Raw genomic sequence first — 19,454 nt, 5'->3', positions numbered from 1 at the left:
CGCAACCAAAACAATGCACAGCAGATTGGTATGGTCGCCCAGGAAATTTGAAATTACAGTAATGCAGAAAATTTGAAATCAGTGCCGGATTATCGAAGGAACCAGATTACAGGTAGTTAGATTAGTGAAGGTCAACTGTACTTGATTTTTCATGAAATCCAGCAGGGGGAGTGCAACATTGTAGGAATTTCTCACAACAATACATGCATGCACGTGTAAAGCAGACTGCAAGGGACTAGGATACACGGCAGTTAATTTAAATAAAATATGCGGCACGAGCACAAGAGAATAGGCATCATCTGTGGGAGGAGAAACAGATAATGTTTCATGGTGAAAGCCTTTCATCAAAACTGAGAAACAACTTGTTTTTAAATTGAAGGACAAAGGGAATATCTCTGATAAGTTGAGGCAAGAATTTTTTTTTATTAAGTGCAATTGTGAACAATAGCCAGATTAGAAATGCTGATCAAGTCACCTAGTTCCCAGGGGGAACTCTGATAGGCCGATCAGATGGTTCACTGCTGCTCAGCGATAGAACACAAAAAAAAATCATATGAAAAATTAAGAAACATTAGAAAAATAGTAGAAATACTGGAGTCATGATGATCATGATGAGGTCTGCTGGAGAGAGACATTTATACACGTGCTGTCCTTCATAATTCAAAGAGATTGAAGGATAAGGTTGCAAGGTGACAAAACGTGGCAAGAGTACTTAGAACTAAAAACTAATCCCTACCGGGAGAAAACAGGACCTGTTCTTTCCGCACTGTTGTTCAGCAGTTTAAGGACAAAGTCCAGCCGGAACATAACTCACAAGTGCTCTTGAAAGTCAAGTCTTAATCCTACCTACCAATAACCAAGCATTGCCATCCTGGTCCCCTTCGCGATAGCTTATGAAGAAGCATGTGACTTCCCTCCCAGAGATGATAGGTGTTTGTGCACTTGACTCTTGAAGGCTTGGACCCCATTGTCGCAGATGTTTCCAACCGCAGCATCTGGAATAGGGCGGTAATAAGCTTTAAAATAGCTTGTAGAGATAATGGTGGAAGCTAGATGTAGAGAATCTGAGCAAAAAATATAGAAGTTATGGGATAAGGGCAGTTAGAGACACACAAAACACAGAAAAACTTAATCATTACAGGATAGAGAGCCGTGGGATATCTGAGCTGGTCCATCTGTGCTAATGCAGAAAGAAAATTGAGGCAACATCACAGATTGGCTAGCCAGTTCAGATACAGACAGACAGCAAATTAGCTGAAGTTGTAGAACTCAGTATCAAGTTCAGAACTCTGCAGTGTGCTCAAATGGAAGGTGAGGTGCTTTTCCTCAAGTTTGCGTTAGACCTTGTTCAAATAATCTACAGGCAGGTTGGAATGGAATGGAGAATTAACGTCTTTCCGCAGATACTGACGGACCTGCTGAGAGCTTCCAGTAATATTTTTATTTTGCATTTTCAGCATCTGGAACGTTTGATTTCCATAGTTAATTCATATTGCTTTTAAATGTTTCAAAGTTTTTGCTTAAGTTATTTTTTTAAATTTTAAAATTTTCACTAGCGCCTAAATGATTCTGCGATTCAAAGATATGCCCTAATAGCTTATTCAGACCTGCCATATAAATACCACAGCTGAAAAAGCAGTCAGATGTTACTTCTATAGTTGTGAGTGCCTAATTTTCTGAAGATTTTCCAACATCCACAAAGTGTCAGATGAGTGACGGAATACTCTCCACTTGCCTGGACAGGTGCAGCCTCGAGCACTCAGGAATGTCAGAGTGCAGGACAAAGCATCTCAGCTGATTGCATCCCATCCACCACTCCGACTATTTCCTTCCTCCATTGTTGGTGCATGTGGGCTACATTGTGTTTCATCTCCAAAACACTCTGCAGTTATTTGGCAAGCCTACTTCAACGAACCAGTAATTTCCGCACCTAGGAGGAGGGCAGATGACAAATGCAAACAACATCACTTGAACAAATTATATAAAATTCTGGGAGTAATGGATAGAGTCGATAGTTTTTTATTACCTGGGTGGAAATATCAAATACCAGAAGCACAACGAGTTTCTTTTTTTACACAGAGTGGTAGAAGCCTTGAATGCCCTGCTAGTGGAGGTAGTAGAAATGGATACAATAGAAATGTTTAAGAGGGAATTAGACAGATGTGTGAGCAGACAGGGAAGAAACGGCTATGGACCGTGAGATGGTCCACAGGGTGGTGAGATTAGTTAGACTGAAACTGTGCCAGTGCAGACATGGTGAAATGAAGGCGCTGTTCCTGTGCTGTGCTGTTCTATGTTCAGATTTATCTCCAAGTCACACGATATTTAGCCAATTCCCTCCGGGATCAATAAAGTATGACTATGACTATATCCTGATTGGTATTGTTGTTGCTGATATTGCTGCTACTTCAGTGTCACCCTGTGTAAAATCTCTTTGGGGTATCTTCTTTGGAAAAACTGTACTGGTTCAAGGAGGTGGCACCACTGCTGCCACAAAAATAATTAGTTCAGACAACAATATCTGGCCAATCTGTGAGACTTTCACATTCCATTATAGAATTAACAGTAATTTTTGGCTATAGGAGTAGTGCACTTATGAGCTTGTACTTGATAGTAAGTAGGTCACCATTTACTGCCATTTCTAAGCCTGGATCAAGTCTATATTTGATTGATTAACTTAAAAGTTGTCAGGAGATTATTTTAACTGCAATTGAATTATAAAATTTGTAGACTATGATCCTGTTTATCAAGTTCAAGTTTATCATCATTCAACCCTATACATGTAAGGTAATATATGCCTTTGACAAGGTACCACACATGAGGCTGCTTAACAAGGTAAGATATTACAGAAAGAATACTAGCTTGAATAGAAGATTGGCTGACGCAAAGAGTATTATGATTTCCACCCTATCACAGGCACTTTCTTTGTTTTCTTCCACACTGCAACTTAAAACATGTAATTTCTAATATTCCCTGTTCTCATCGAAGGTTGCCAACTTGAATCAATTTTTTTTGTCGTCTTCGTATCACAAGATTGATGAAACTGATAGCTGTTACTGATGTGTCTGCTGTTAGCTAACACAACACTGGATGAAAGCTAGGACTTCACGGTACCATGCCGTGTAGCTAGATAAGGGGTGGGAAGTTCAAGGGGGATATTAGAGGAAGATTTTTTACTCAGAGAGTGGTTGGTGCGTGGAATGCACTGCCTGAGTCAGTGGTGGAGGCAGATACACTAGTGAAATTTAAGAGACTACTAGACAGCTATATGGAGGAATTTAAGGTGGGGGGGGTTATATGGGAAGTAGGGTTTAAGGGTTGGCACGACGTTGTGGGCCGAAGGGCCTGTACTGTGCTGTACTATTCTATGTTCCATAACTTGACAAATAATAAGGTGCATTTACGACACAAGTCAAATAGTAAACGGTATACGTTACTGGTGTTTCATGTGTGATGTGACCTGGGTAGTGGCAGGGAATTCAGTAGTCTCATGGCCTGGGGGAAGAAGCTGTTTCCCATCCCTGTTTAGTCCTTGTCCTAATACTACAGAACCTCTTGCCTGATGGTACGGGAGCAAAGAGATTGCTAGACGGATGGGAGAAATCATTGACAATGCTGAGGGCCCTGTGTATACGTCTCTTCTGACAGGTGGAAGAGAGACCCCGATGATCCTCTCAGCAGTCCTTGCAATCTTTTGTAGGGCCTTGCAGTCATATACCTTACGATTCTTGTAGCAGACAGCGAGGCAGAAAGTCAGGATACTCAATTGTTAAAAATTGGTTAGAATTGGGGGCAGGGAGAGGGAGGAGCCTTGCTCACTTCAATCTCCTTAAGAAGTGGGGACTCTGTTTTTTTGGCTAAAAGAGTTGGTGTTGAGGCACCAGGTGAGGTTAAAGTACTGCTAACATTTTACTTGATGTAAAATATTAAAAAGAACATTCTGTGAGAAGTAATTAAACTCCGAACTGTCCTAAAAACTGTGGGAATTCACAACATTCCAAGATCTTGCAGTAAAACTGGCTACTATTAATAAATGTCCCAGTAATTTTTGCTGGTTTACCAGAACACTACAGGGAAGTGAGCCACTGGCATTTGTTGCCAAAAGATTGATTAATAAACGACGTCTGGTTACCCAAACAGGTGTCAGCCCAGCTGCGTGCATTTTAATCATTTGTGAGCTCCAGCAGAAAGTGGAATCTCATTGCTGCGATAAATCTTGTTAGCAGTGTCAGACGTTGAGAAATTGCCCATCAGTGTTTTAGGACATTAGTCGTGATCGAAAATTACCGTTTTATTTATATATGTGCTACAATAGAATAGAATTTTCTGCGGGTACATTCTTTTAATTGTTACAAATTTACTGCTTCTACCTGAATGTGGATATTATTGCAAAACAACAATCAAAATCTAACACTTAGAATTACATGACATACATAGAAGTGCAAATATAAAGAGAATGCATTTGATTTTGTCTTAACTGTGAGTTGGACATTGTACTGTTCTGTCCTTTTTCACTTGCAGATGTTTTCTCAAGTGGATTGTAAAATCATTATATTGCTTAAAACTTTCAATATATATGTAAAAAGTACATTTAATAAATATTACAGAAGGGTCAGTTAAAGTGGTTAATTTTCAGCACATCCAGATTATATTATATTCATTATATTATAATCTATATAGAGCATTTGTTTAATGGAGGAAAACAAATGTAAGCAGTCTCTCTGAAATGCAAAATTATGCCATGCAATGATTTCAGAGTCTTAGTATCTTCAGTTTCTGCTGTTCCTTCACTAGAATTATACAGGCTGTAACAATAAATGTTATTGCTGACCATTACATCTTGAGGCATTTTGCATGGACAAAGTCTCAGAGATGAAAATACATTAGTTCAGGGCAGTATTTTAGAAGATTAAAAATACAAGGGGATCATCATGAAGATAATTGAATCACGGTAGAAAGCTATTCTCTTCATAGTACAAGAGCTTTCAATAGTTTAGCTAATTACTTTGCCTCTGATATTTTTGTTCTGAAATTTGTCCTGCAACATATTTTTTTTCAAATAAATATAAAATTTTTACAGTGAGAGAGACTGCAATGAGACAACAGGATAGAATAGATGATGATCAGTGGAATCCAGACCAATTTATATAACTTTTCCGTATTTGCTTCTTAAAAATCATATTTTGCTTAATCTTTTGTTTAAGTCTTCCGAGCATGACGCAAAGGAGTATCCTGCCAGAGCATTTCTTAAGGATTTTATTTTACAATGGTTGAGGAAATACCGCTTCTAGTTTGAAAATTGTATTGTTTTGAAATGTGCTTTTTTTTAACATTGTAAGGACAGTATAATGGAATAACAAGTTAATCAAATTAAATAATGACAGGTAACCATAGTTGTGTATGGACTGGACAGTGTTTTTTCAAAGAGTAGTTATCCATTTTACAATTGGAGTTCACTGTGGCAGGGTCCATATTGTGACTGCTGAGTACAGGAATAGTGTAGTTGGTAATATGGGGAAAGTCAAAAGACTTGGTGGGCTGAGCGGTCTGTTTGGGATGACATTCTAAGATTCTTTTGAAGAGCAAAATAAGTTAGTAGGAGGTTGTGGTATATACGATCATTGCTAATTATTTATATTCCAAAACATTTAAAATATTTGGTGGAATTTGGTGCTTGGCAATAAGTGCTACAATTTCTTAAAATGTCTATTTTGCAGGAATTTAAAGGACACCCTGTGGATGATATTCCAATATTACAGCATCCAAACCTTCCAGATGTTATTTTAATTCCTAATATTGGTCCCAGGTGAGTAAATATGATTATTTTAAAATGGTATTTGGTATCCAATGTCAATTAACGTTGGTTTGTTACTTGTTTGATTTTCTTCACTCAATTTGTATTTTTTAATGCCTTATTGACTTTCAGGTAAGTAATATCTACTACTACTACGTTGACTCAGGCCTCGGGGGCCGGCGTCGGGCATGATGATGGACTCTTCACTTCTCCCTCTCCCTCATCAGTGTGTTCAGTTCATCTACGCCGCGCCGCTGTCTTCTAGGAGCGTGTTGACCATAGTCTTGGGAGGGTGCCCAGGATTCATCCTCCCGTGCTTGGGCTCCCATATGATGATAGGAAGTAATATCTCATTTTTCAAAATTCTTGAAATTTCTCCATGATTTCTTCCTAACCTATTTTAAGACTTAAAGCCCTTTGAATTGTTAATCCTGGCCTCTTGATCACTCCTAATTCATCACATTTTTACCACTGGTAACTGTACCAAGGCTAAAAAGTCTTCCTAACCTTCTCTCACTCATTTTATTTTAAAATCCTCATTCCCTGCTTTGCCTAGTCTTTTTTTTACCTTCCTGCCTCATCTCTTTCTCTTCCTTTCTTCTACATCGCTTCCTCACGTCAGTATCTTCATCTCCCATCACAACCAGTCATATCAGGAAATTCAACCTCCAATGTAAAAGGATGGAAGTGTAGGAACTTGAACAAATGTTAATTAGTACACTGGATCTGAGGATGACTTTTACCATTTGTATGCTGTTGGTAATCTGGAATGCAATAACGGAGAAGGAGGTGAAGGTTAATGGCTTCACAAATTTAAGAAATATCTGAATGGGCTTATGAATTACCAAGAATAACAGGTTATGGGCCAAATAACTGAGAGTGTAGACATGGTGGATCAATGGGCCTGTAGTTGTATAGGTATCAGTATGAACATTATTTGAAAACTGTTCTGCTACCATCTGGGAAACAGTACCGCAGTATAAAAGCCAGGACCAACAGGCTCTGGGACAACTTCTTCCACCACACCATCAGACTGATTAATTCATGCTGATATAATTGTATTTCTATATTATATTGACTGTCCTGTAGTACATACTATTTATTATAAATTACTATAAATTGCACATTGCACATTTAGACGGACACATAACGTAAAGATTTTTACTCATGTATATGAAGGATGTAAGTAATAAAGTCAGTTCAATTCAATTCTTCAGGGAAAATCTGCAAAGACATTCCTTTGAAGTGATTGTGGGAGCTCAATGTGGGAATGCAGTACTCCGAGGAGCGCACGTTTTTATTCCTGGCATTCTTTCAGCTCCAAGACGTGAGTTGCTTTCTTTTTATTTCTCATTTTAATTCTACATGCTGGAGTGTACATTCACCTGAAGTGGTGGTAACAGGAATGTTGACATTTTTGAAGGGGGCCTAATCTGGTTAAGGTGTTTATCCTGGCACAAGGAGGCAATCAATGGTAATTAAGTACCATGAGGCAATTTATGCGGTCTGAGGGCAATTAAAGCAATTTCAGTGATGTCTCAAGCAATCTGAGTGATTTAGAGTAGTATTTAACCGGATTAGGGGTTTTACCCAAAGTTTTACTGGATTGCATTAATTAGAAACATAGAAACATAGAAAATAGGTGCAGGAGTAGGCCATTCGGCCCTTCGACCCTGCACCGCCATTTATTTTGATCATGGCTGATCATCCAACTCAGAACCCCGCCCCAGCCTTCCCTCCATACCCCCTGATCCCCGTAGCCACAAGGGCCATATCTAACTCCCTCTTAAATATAGCCAATGAACTGGCCTCAACCGTCTCCTGTGGCAGAGAATTCCACAGATTCACCACTCTCTGTGTGAAGAAGTTTTTCCTAATCTCGGTCCTAAAAGGCTTCCCCTCTATCCTCAAACTGTGGCCCCTCGTTCTGGACTTCCCCAACATTGGGAACAATCTTCCTGCATCCAGCCTGTCCAATCCCTTTAGGATTTTATACGTTTCAATCAGATCCCCCCTCAATCTTCTAAATTCCAACGAGTACAAGCCCAGTTCATCCAGCCTTTCTTCATATGAAAGTCCTGCCATCCCAGGAATCAATCTGGTGAACCTTCTTTGTACTCCCTCTATGGCAAGGATGTCTTTCCTCAGATTAGGGGACCAAAACTGCACACAATACTCCAGGTGTGGTCTCACCAAGGCCTTGTACAATTGCAGTAGTACCTCCCTGCTCCTGTACTCGCATTGCTCAATAATGTATCCCAAACTCTATTTACCTATTTATCAGGGATACTAGAAATAGTTATTGATGAGTATAAACTATTAAGTTGTAGTATGACATATTGTTAATCTGCAATAATGGTGTACAATTTATAATCAATTAATCATTAATTGGAATTGTAAGGCAAAAGAACATCCTAGAAAGCAACGTATCCTATCAATTTATTTCTGTCACATTATATGGTGCTTTGCAACACTAACAAGCTCCTAAAATGTAAGTAACTCAAAATATCAAATTTAAATGAATTCTGTCTCTCTCCCCCCCTCCACCCCGTCCCCCAATTTCCTGCTCCTTTCATTCAAATCAGATATTTTCCTATGTCCTGTATGTATCCACTAGGGTTCTCTCTTTATATACGTTTCCAAATACCAAAGATATTTTCAGTGGCTTACTAATATTGCTAATGAAATGTGATTGGGGAAAAAAAGTGGTTCTGATATCCCAGAGTTGGGTGGGTGGGATATCAGAGTGACTTGCAGTAATTTACAAAGATTAAATACTGCCCTTAAATATTTTAATTTTAGGTTAATATGAATTTCATAGTCATAGTCATAGTCATACTTTATTGATCCCGGGGGAAATTGGTTTTCGTTACAGTTACACCATAAATAATAAATAGTAATAAAACCATAAATGATTAAATAGTAATATGTAAATTATGCCAGTAAATTATGAAATAAGTCCAGGACCAGCCTATTGGCTCAGGGTGTCTGATGGCCACAGGCAGGAATGACTTCCTGTGATGCTCTGTGTTGCATCTTGGTGGAATGAGTCTCTGGCTGAATGTACTCCTGTGCCCACCCAGTACATTATGTAGTGGATGGGAGACATTGTCCAAGATGGCATGCAACTTAGATGGCATCCTCTTTTCAGACACCACCGTCAGAGAGTCCAGTTCCATCCCCACAACATCACTGGCCTTACGAATGAGTTTGTTGATTCCGCTGGTGTTTGCTACCCTCAGCCTGCTGCCCCAGCGCACAACAGCAAACATGATAGCACTGGCCACCACAGACTCGTAGAACATCCTCAGCATCGTCCGGCAGATGTTAAAGGACCTCAGTCTCCTCAGGAAATAGAGATGGCTCTGACCCTTCTTGTAGACAGCCTCAGTGTTCTTAGACCAGTCCAGTTTATTGTCAATTCGTATCCCCAGGTATTTGTAATCCTCCACCATGTCCACCCTGACCCCCTGGATGGAAACAGGGGTCACCGGTACCTTAGCTCTCCTCAGGTCTACCACCAGCTCCTTAACCTTTTTCACATTAAGCTGCAGATAATTCTGCTCACACCATGTGACAAAGTTTCCTACCGTAGCCCTGTACTCAGCCTCATCTCCCTTGCTGATGTATCCAACTATGGCAGAGTCATCCGAAAACTTCTGAAGATGGCAAGACACTGTGCTGTAGTTGAAGTCTGATGTGTAAAGACAGATGAAGTCTGAATTTCTTTATGATATAGTACTTTCGTGATTATTGATAAATGTTCTTTAACTGTATCCTTGTTTCCCAAATAACTGTTCCTTGACCCTGGGTCTTAATTATATTTTCTGTTTATTTGACTGGACAATAGATACAGATTATAAAATTAACATTTTTTGTATTTCAGTAATGAAAGCTGGTGATACTGTTTCGGTGTATTCTGATATTCATGGAAAATGCAAAAGGGGTGCAAAGGAATATAAAGGAGCAAAAGTATTTGTAGGAAATGGAATTGCTGAATTGAGCCGCAATGAAATATTTTGCTCAAATTGTACTTTAAGGTGAGTATTTTACAAATATTATGTGACGTTGTATGATGTTACCTTCTTCAATCTGAAGGAACATTTTTCAGTTTTAAACAAAAATTAAACCATATATAGAACATAGAATAGTACAGCACAGTACAGGCCCTTCAGCCCACAATGTTGTGCCAGCCCTCAAACCCTGCCTCCCATATAACCCCCCACCTTAAATTCCTCCATATACCTGTCTAGTAGTTTCTTAAACTTCACTAGAGTATCTGCCTCCACCACTGATTCAGGCAGTGCATTCCACGCACCAACCACTCTCTGAGTGAAAAAACCTCCCTCTAATATCCCCCTTGAACTTCCCACCCCTCACCTTAAAACCATGTCCTCTTGTATTGAGCAGTGGTGCCCTGGGGAAGAGGCGCTAGCTATCCACTCTATCTATTCCTCTTATTATCTTGTACACCTCTATCACGTCTCCTCTCATCCTCCTTCTCTCCAAAGAGTAAAGCCCTAACTCCCTTAATCTCTGATCATAATGCATACTCTCTAAACCAGGCAGAATCCTGGTAAATCTTCTTTGTACTCTTTCCAATGCTTCCACATCCTTCTTATAGTGAGGCGACCAGAACTGGACACGGTACTCCAAGTGTGGCCTAACCAGAGTTTTATAGAGCTGCATCATTACCTCACAATTCTTAAACTCTATCCCTCGACTTGTGAAAGCTAACTACCCATAAGCTTTCTTAATTACCCTATCTACCTGTGAGGCAACTTTCAGGGGTCTGTGGACATGTACCCCCAGATCCCTCTGCTCCTCCACACTACCAAGTATCCTGCCATTTACTTTGTACTCTGCCTTGGAGTTTGTCCTTCCAAAGTGTACCACCTCACACTTCTCCGGGTTGAACTCCATCTGCCAGTTCTCAGCCCACTTCTGCATCCTATCAATGTCTCTCTGCAACCTTCGACAATCCTCAACACTATATATACCACCACCAACCTTTGTGTCGTCTGCAAACTTACCAACCCACCCTTCTACCCCCACATCCAGGTCATTAATAAAAACCACGAGAAGTAGAGGTCCCAGAACCGATCCTTGTGGGACACCACTAGTCACAACCCTCCAATCGAATGTACTCCCTCCACCACGACTCTCTGCCTTCTGTAGGCAAGCCAATTCTGATTCCACCTGGCCAAACTTCCCTGGATCCCATGCCTTCTGACTTTCTGAATAAGCCTACCATGTGGAACCTTGTCAAATGCCTTACTAAAATCCATGTAGATCACATCCACTGCACTACCCTCATCTATATGCCTGGTCACCTCCTCAAAGAACTCTGTTAGGCTTGTTAGACATGATCTGCCCTTCACAAAGCCATGCTGACTGTCCTTGATCAGACCATGATTCTCTAAATACCCATAGATCCTATCTCGATAAGAATCTTTACCAACAGCTTTCCCACCACAGATGTAAGGCTCACTGGTCTATAATTACCTGGGCTATCCCTACTACCTTTTTTGAACAAGGCGACAATATTCGTCTCCCTCCAATCCTCCGGTACCATTCCCGTGGGCAACGAGGACATAAAGATCCTAGCCAGAGGCTCAGCAATCTCTTCCCTTGCCTCGTGGAGCAGCCTGGGGAATATTCCATCAGGCCCCGGGGACTTATCTGTCCTAATGTATTTTAACAACTCCAACACCTCCTCTCCCTTCATATCAACAAGCTCAAGAACATCAACCTCATTCATGTTGTCCTCACCGTCATCAAGTTCCCTCTCATTGATGAATACCGAAGAGAAGTATTCATCGAGGACCTCGCTCACTTCCACAGCCTTCAGGCAGATCTTCCCACCTTTATCTGTAATCGGTCCTAACTTCACTCCTGTCATCCTTTCGTTCTTCACATAATTGAAGAATGCCTTGGGGTTTTCCTTTACCCTACTCGCCAAGGCCTTCTCATGCCCCCTTCTTGCTCTTCTCAGCCCCTTCTTAAGCTCCTTTCTTGCTACCCTATATCTTGATGCTTCTGAATGCGAGGGAGTACTCTCATAGCTAACTTCTGTCAGGTTTGGCATATTTTCCTTCAATCCAATCCATGTTTTCATGCGGAGACCAAGCTCTATCTGTGCAGTGTCTCCACGAACTGATCCTTCCTTTTGTACAGTTTATTGATTCCACAATGTAAGGAATTTCTCTGTCATCATAGTTAAATGAACAATTCTTGTTGCCAATGACCAAATAACTTTCATTTTCACATAGTCTCTAACTTGATCAATTTTTTTAATATATGCAGAGTCAAATCATTTTAATTGTATCAGTTAGCAATTGACACGTACTGCTGCCTTTCTTATTATTTATCTAATATTTAAATTTTTGGCCCATGTCAATAGACTTGTGCACTCTTCTGGCCACCTTAGTATTTGCTTTAGTGATGCTTGCACAAATATGGAAAGCTAATACCCGGGAATATGGCACTAAGTCAGTGACCATTTTGCCAGGTAAATCTGAAATAGGATATTCCATAATTTGAAACATTGATCACACTGCATAAAATCCAAATGCAGTGCAACCTCTATATAATTCAGGTGTCACGCATAACCATCACCATTGTTAAAGGCTGCCTATGTTATGTTATACTTAGTGTTGCGTAACTTAGGACTGCCCAGTGACATAGCTAGTAATGCTGCTACCTCAGTTCTAGGGCCACATCTCAGGCACATTTTCGCTGTGACCAAGTGGGACTTCCCCTGGCCCTCTGGTTTTCTCCCTCATCCCAAAGAAGTGGATGTTGGTAGATTAATTGGCTACTATAAATTTCCCCTGGTATGTACATAAGCAACAGAATTTGGTGGGAGTCGATTGAAAGGAATGTGGAATGAATAAAATGACATGAGTGTAAATGGGTGCTTGACTATTAGTATTGACTTGGTGGGCTGAAAGGCCCGTTTCAATGCTGGATGACTTTGACTTGGGAACTCCTCTCCAAATATCTGCTTTGTTCCATTTCCACACATGGCATTTTATCACAACACACACACACACACACACACACACACACACACACACACACAATATCACTCTCTCTCGCTCTCTCATAAACACCTGGTCTTGTAACTACCGCCATCCCCTCCATTCCATCTTCTATACTGTACTCCATAACAACAATTTGTGGAATAGGTCCACAGAATAAGATTGCCAATCCTATTTCATTTCAGAATCCCCTGCCCCCTCCTCAGTACTGCTATTGTTAGGTGGATTCTCACAAACATTCTGCTGAGCACATTACTGCCTCCCTGTGATTCAAGGATCTCAGTGCTATGTGCTAGTGATGGTAGGAGCAGAAAGTTGCAATTCTATAATGTAAGAGTACCGCAGTTGAGTGAGGTCATACCTACTGTAATAAAATCTGAATGGTCCATGAACCTTATTCCTTTTTATTGCAGTAGTTATGTGTGTATTTTGCTCTTGCAAAACAACAAATTCTATGTCATATAAGAGTGATAATAAACCTGATTCTAAACATGAGATTCTGAAGATGCTGGAAATCCAGAATAACACACAAAATGCTGGAGGAACTCAGCAGGTCAGGCAGCTTTTATAGAATAAACAGTCAACATTTTGGGCTGAGACTCTTCATCAAGACCTTTCGTCCTGATGACACTTATATAGATTTGTGTTCAGTTCTGTTCACCTCATTATAGGAAGGATATGGAGAATTGGAGAGGATACAGAGGAGGTTTACCACTGTCCTGCCTTGTTTGGAGGACCTGTGCTATGAGGAGAGGATGGACAAGCTGACCTGTTTTCTCTAGAGCGGTTGAGGGGAGGTTTGATAAAAGTTTATAAAATTATGCAAGGTGTAGACAGAGGAGACATATTTTTCCAGGATTGAAATGCCTATTACTGCAGAGCGTGTATTTATGGCCAGAGATGGAAAATACAAAGATGTGTGAGGCAAGTTGTTTACACAGAGAGTGGTGGAGGTCTGGAATGCACTGCTAGAAGCATTGTAAATATAAATATATATATTTAGAGCCAGAAGGGTCTACTCTGCAATGTGTCTCAATAAAAAAAATTAAAAATGTGTATTTATTTATATGTGTGTTAAATTTTATTTGGTTATTCATTTTCAGGGGTGTGGGAGTCAGAATGACTGAACCTGTCTATGTTACCCCATCGTTTGACAACCTAATGAACAGCTTTCTGTTTTTACAGGTATATCTGTACTTATATTTATACTCGTATAGATTTTGAAAAAGGCATATGCTTCTAGGATTCTCCTCAGGATTTTCTGTAATGTTATTACAAATCTTTTTCAATCTTGTAATATTGCATTCCATTCCAGTTTTGCTTTCTAGGATTAAAGATGGCTTCTGGTTTGCTAGCAACTGTGTTTGTACTGCATCTGTCTATAATGAATTATAGCTTATTCATAGTGGTATTCGTTTTATTTTAAATGATTTTTACATTTTCTGAGAGTGGTGTGAAAAGTACCTTTCAGTTCTTTTCCGATATAAATCGTGGACTGCTTTGTTAGGGTTTGGAGATCCTTATTTTAAGGTACTTGAGAAGTATTATGATATATGGAGTGATGTGTTTTTCTTAATATTCAGAACTTACCATCAGTGGTCGTGAGCCACGTGTTGGATCCTAAACCTGGAGAGCGCATCTTAGATTTGTGTGCAGGTCCTGGTGGAAAAACTACTCATATTGCAGCATTAATGAAAGATAAGGTAAGGCAAAACAAAACAAATATTTGCCCTGGTAGAATACAGTTTAGAAAAACTACTATATGCAATTTTAATGAAAAATGTACTCAATTAAGTCCAGCCCATTGTGTGTAATTGTTTACTTTAAAACTTACTTTTGTAGAATCATCAGTGTAGACAAGCAGTATTGGTAGTAAAGTTTTCAATGGTCAAGTAAGATTTGACAGTTGAGTTTGTAGTCCATGGTCTTTGAGTCAAGAGAGTGAGATGGGCAATAACAATTGCGAACCTGGTAAAGATTGCTGCAGTTAGGCTGGACTGCTGTGTATAACAAAAATCAGGTTTGGTGATTGGGAAGGAGTTGCCAGTGGTGAGCAGCAGTACAGGCAGAACCAGAGTAGTCTTCCTCAGCACATAGTCCTAAATAGGAAAAGCTTTGTATGTTCATGATTTAACATGTGTGACTGTATGCCTTCTGTTAGCCAATGCCTCTCATTCATTAAATAGGAGAATGATGTGCATGCACTAGGTTTAACTCAGTTCAAACAGTAGACAGGCTTCTCGGTCTGAGAGCTGGGAAGATTGTGAGGAGCTGACTGCTGAAGCATGTCCAGCACCTGCCCTCTCAGGCTGACAACAACATTCAAAACTGATCCTTTCGAGCCCTATTAGGTCGAGTATGATTTAAGCACGTTGACAGTGATCTGGCAAATACAATACAATAAGGGAAACACCCCACTAGTTAACAGTTTGTCAACCTGAAAATCACATTTTCTGTCACTGATCAGGAGCGGTGGCAGAAGCAGATATAATAGCAATGTTTAAGAGGCAATGAGACAGGGCAACAACAGGCTGTGAATAAAGGGATGCAGACCATATGCAGGCAAATGGGATTAATTAGATTGGCATCATGGTCAGATCAGACACATGGACCCAAGGGCTTGTTACCGTGCTGTTCTGTATAAATGTCAGCTATGTGCAGCTGAGAATTTTAATTTTACCATCAGGCCTCCAGCAAAATTGAGGTAGAATTTTGAGTAATGTATTAAATTTTTATACTGTTGATTATGAACTAAGGATGGTTAAAGGAAAACTCTATCGGGGTTGTGGCTTTACATCTCAGCTCTTCAGATGTAATGATCTTAAGTTAGTATAGTTTGGTTTCAGATATTCATTTGTTACTTAGTAATTGTTTGCATGTTAAAGTTTGTATTCCCTATGATTAGAATTGAACTTTGTTGTGGTGCATTGTTCTTCGAAAAAAATCATTCAAATTCCTATCCCCATTCCCGTTCCAACGTGTCGGTCCATGGCCTCTTCTGCTACAATGAGGCCAGTCTCAGGTGGAGCAACACCTCATATTCCATCTAGGAAATCTCAAACCCGGTGGTATGAACATAGATTTTTCCTTTTGTTTTTTTTTCCTTTTCCCTTTCCTCTTCTTTCATTCCCCACTTGGCCTCTTACCTCTTCTCTTCACCTGCCTATCACCTCCCCAGTGCCCCTCCTTCTTCCCTTTCTCCCATGGTACACTCTCCTCACCTATCAGATTCCTTCTTCTCCAGCCCTTTACCTTTCTCACCCACCTGGCTTCACCTATCACTTTCTAGCTTGTCCTCCTTCCTCTCCTTCTACCTTTTTATTCTTGTGTCTTCCCTCTTCCTTTTCAGTCCTGATGAAGGGTCTCGGCTCGAAACATCATTTTCATAGATGCTGCCTGACCTGCTGAGTTTGTTCAGTATTTTGTGTGTGGTGCTCTGGATTTCTAGCATCTGCAGAATCTCTTGTGTTTAGAAATAATATATCACTTTCAATTTGAAATGCACTGGTCAAGTTAGGTGAAGCTTGGTATACAGTGAGCTAACCACTGCAAAATTAAGTAGGATCAGGCCAAAGAGCTGTTAGAGCCGGGGAAAAGGACGTGGGGGAGAGAATAAAAGCGGTTAGTGATCAAAAGGGCTTTTAGTGGAAAGAAAAGGTCAAGGATCAATGGGATGGTAGCATTAGGGGTCATTAGTCAGAAGGATTAGGGAATTGGATCATGTGGACAGCAGAAGATGGATAGTGGATGAATTGTTAGATCAGTAGGGTAAGCAGATTGGTAGAAGTGAGTGGCCATTGTGATTATTGTGTCCAAATGAGAGAGACCACAGGGCAAGTATAATACTGAAGGAAATCTGAGCATTCTCAGCATTTGATTCCATGGGAATAAGTCCCTTTCAGATAACATTGGAATAGACCCCTTAGGCAATCTAGAATCTGCTTCTGCACGATTGACAATGCTGGGCATTGCAAGGATATTGGATGCTTTTTCATATACCTGGGCTTTTCTATGGTCAGCACTTATGAAGCAAAGAGAATATGACAAGAAAATCACAGACTCTAGGCTACTTGCATAGGTACCTGGTTTTTCTACATATTGATTCATTATTCATTGAAATGAAATTGAATAATCCATAATATAGCATTGTATATTCCATTTTCTTGGCAAGATCGTTAATTTAGTTGTGAAGGTATATTTTCTTTAACAAGTTAAACTCTTCTTGGTCGTGGGACCATTGTCAGATTGTCTATCAAAATTACACAAACGTTTTGGAATTATTTACTCTTAATTATCATTTCCAAGAACTTAGTATTTTTCCAAGTTTAAGCGTCATCTTTCCACGCTGGTCTGTGTGAGATGTGGAGTTTGCAAAGCACTGTTCCTATTCCACACCTTTCAAGTCTTGATTTTCAATGAATACTTTGATCAGTAGAAGAAATCTGAAATTCAATTTGAATCTGTGTTATACTTGAAACAGTAACTGAAGCTCTTTTTATGCCTTTTGGTTTTGTCCTTGAAATAATGAATACTGTACGATACAGAAAAATACTATTATTCCACTAAAATTTGGAACAACTTTTTCTACAGGGTGAAGTGATCGCAATTGATAAGATTGCAAATAAAGTAAGAAAAATAAAGCAGAACGCTGAGAACTTACAATTGAAGTGTATACAAGTGTTTTGTTATGATGGAACTAAAGCCCTTGCAAAAGAAGGGATTTGGAATGAGCAAGGTATGAAATAAAATAATCACTGAGTAGTGTTGGAAAATGCTGAGAATGTGATTTATATATAAAGCTGTTTCATTCTCCAGAATACCTTTTGCAAGCACACGATGTGAAGAATATAAATGATAATTTATAGAACAGCCAAGTATGTGGCCAGTATTTAGTAGTTAATTTCAATAAGTCAGCCAGTTTGTAATTATATTGTCCTGCCTAAAATATACTCTATGGAAAAAAAGGAATAGGCAAGAAATAATGGTTGATAAAGTATCCCCTTTTTGTCTTGACTATTTTATAAGACAGCTTGACAATGATGAGGAATCTCACAATAGAAGTGACTTTGAAAGCTGTAATCAACAGATATCCATTTTAATTTAATTTGAAAGTTAAGTAAAAACTGCAGCTGGATATTTGAAATAATTAATTTCTTATGTTTCATTTGTGGTTCCTAAATTTAACTGCAATTTGTGTTATTAAAGTTAAGAATTTAGTTAAATATTGATATTAAACAGTTGTGGACATACAACTGTTTAATCTGTATATAAGCTATTGTATGTGATTTTTAATTATTGTCTCTTTATCTTACAGTAATACACAAAATGCTGTCAGAATTCAGCAGGTCAGGCAGTATCTAGGGAAGTGAATAAATAATCGATGCTTCAGGCTGAGACCGCCCCCCCCCCCCACCTTCAGGGTGGAGGAGCAACAACTCATATTCCATCTAGGATGGGTCTCGGCCTGAAGCATCAACTGCTTATTGCTTTCCATAGAGCTCCTCCTGCATTTTGTGTGTTTTGCTCTGGATTTCTAGCATCTGCAGAATCTCTTTTGTTTATCTTATTGCGTTTTCTCTTTGTGCTGCATCGGAGCTAGAATAACAATTACTTTGTTCTCCATTACACTTGTATGCTGGAAACAATCTTGAATCTAATCCTTTCAATTAATTGCAGAGGGACCTCCATTCCCAGCAGAAACTTTTGACCGGGTACTTCTGGATGCGCCCTGCAGTGGGTTAGGTCAGAGACCTAACATGGCCTGTGACTGGAGCGTAAAGGAAATCACTTCTTACCAGCCTCTGCAGCGAAAGCTATTTAGAGAGGTAAGTGCTGTCATATCATTGAACTCACTATACAGTGTATAAGCATCTAATTTTACATTTCCTGTAATTGTTAATATCCACCAGTCAAACCCTTTTATACATTTTAGTGCAAAAAGGTAAATCCATTTTCTTTTACACATTGCCCCTTGGTGATTTTATGGAAAGATCTATTGTTTTTAAATACCCAATTGTAATTGACTAATAAATATGATTTTATTTTACCAAAAGTTCACTTATCCCATTTAATGTACCACAAGTTAAAGTGAGACCTTTTTTTTCCCTAGGCCATTATTTATCATAAAAGTTATTGAACTTGCAGTTCTGATCTGAATCAGTTACCTGAAACTCCAGTGCTCTCCTTTCATGATATCAACTGGAGTTCATTGAGGCATGACTGCGCAGGCATGTGGATGTCAGCAAGTTAGACCGGCAGGAAGAATTTAAAAAGAGAGAGTTTTTTCTTTAGCAGTTTGATCGAGGCACGACTGTGTAGTTGCGTGGCCGGTGGGAGAAATTCAAAAAGAAGTCAGCTTTATAGAGCGGGCGACAGAGGAGGGGGAGTCAGTAGAAGAGCTTTGGCTCAATGGGGCTTCAGCGATGATGGGTCGAGCGAGGTAAGTTACCTGTGAAGAATAGAAACAGGAAGTGTGTCTGTGAGGCCGGTGTTCTGTACTGGGTATCAGATGTGGGATGACTGCGTTAGGGAACTGGAGATGCAGCTCAATGACCTTCGTCTGGTCTGGCAAAGTGAGGAGGTGATGGAGAGGAGCTATAGGCAAGTAGTCACGCTAG

The 19,454-nt window shown here is 39.7% G+C and overlaps 1 protein-coding gene across 2 annotated transcripts in view; it reads left to right on the top strand.

Annotated features, from left to right (window-relative positions):
- nsun6 (NOP2/Sun RNA methyltransferase 6) overlaps positions 1-19,454 on the top strand; it is a 36,614-nt gene that overhangs the window by 8,279 nt on the left and 8,881 nt on the right. For both annotated transcript variants that reach the window (XM_063042391.1, XM_063042390.1), the window contains 7 exons: positions 5,718-5,806; positions 7,012-7,121; positions 9,681-9,834; positions 13,941-14,022; positions 14,421-14,540; positions 17,428-17,572; positions 18,514-18,662. In XM_063042391.1, coding sequence (XP_062898461.1) covers positions 9,683-9,834; positions 13,941-14,022; positions 14,421-14,540; positions 17,428-17,572; positions 18,514-18,662 — 648 coding nt within the window. In that variant the 5' untranslated portion in view covers positions 5,718-5,806; positions 7,012-7,121; positions 9,681-9,682. The remainder of the gene's footprint in view (positions 1-5,717; positions 5,807-7,011; positions 7,122-9,680; positions 9,835-13,940; positions 14,023-14,420; positions 14,541-17,427; positions 17,573-18,513; positions 18,663-19,454) is intronic.

Source organism: Mobula hypostoma, chromosome 3, assembly GCF_963921235.1.
Source record: "Mobula hypostoma chromosome 3, sMobHyp1.1, whole genome shotgun sequence".
Classification (NCBI taxonomy): Eukaryota; Metazoa; Chordata; class Chondrichthyes; order Myliobatiformes; family Myliobatidae; genus Mobula; species Mobula hypostoma.
Note: the sequence above shows the minus strand (reverse complement) of the source record. Positions and strands in the feature narration are given on the sequence as shown.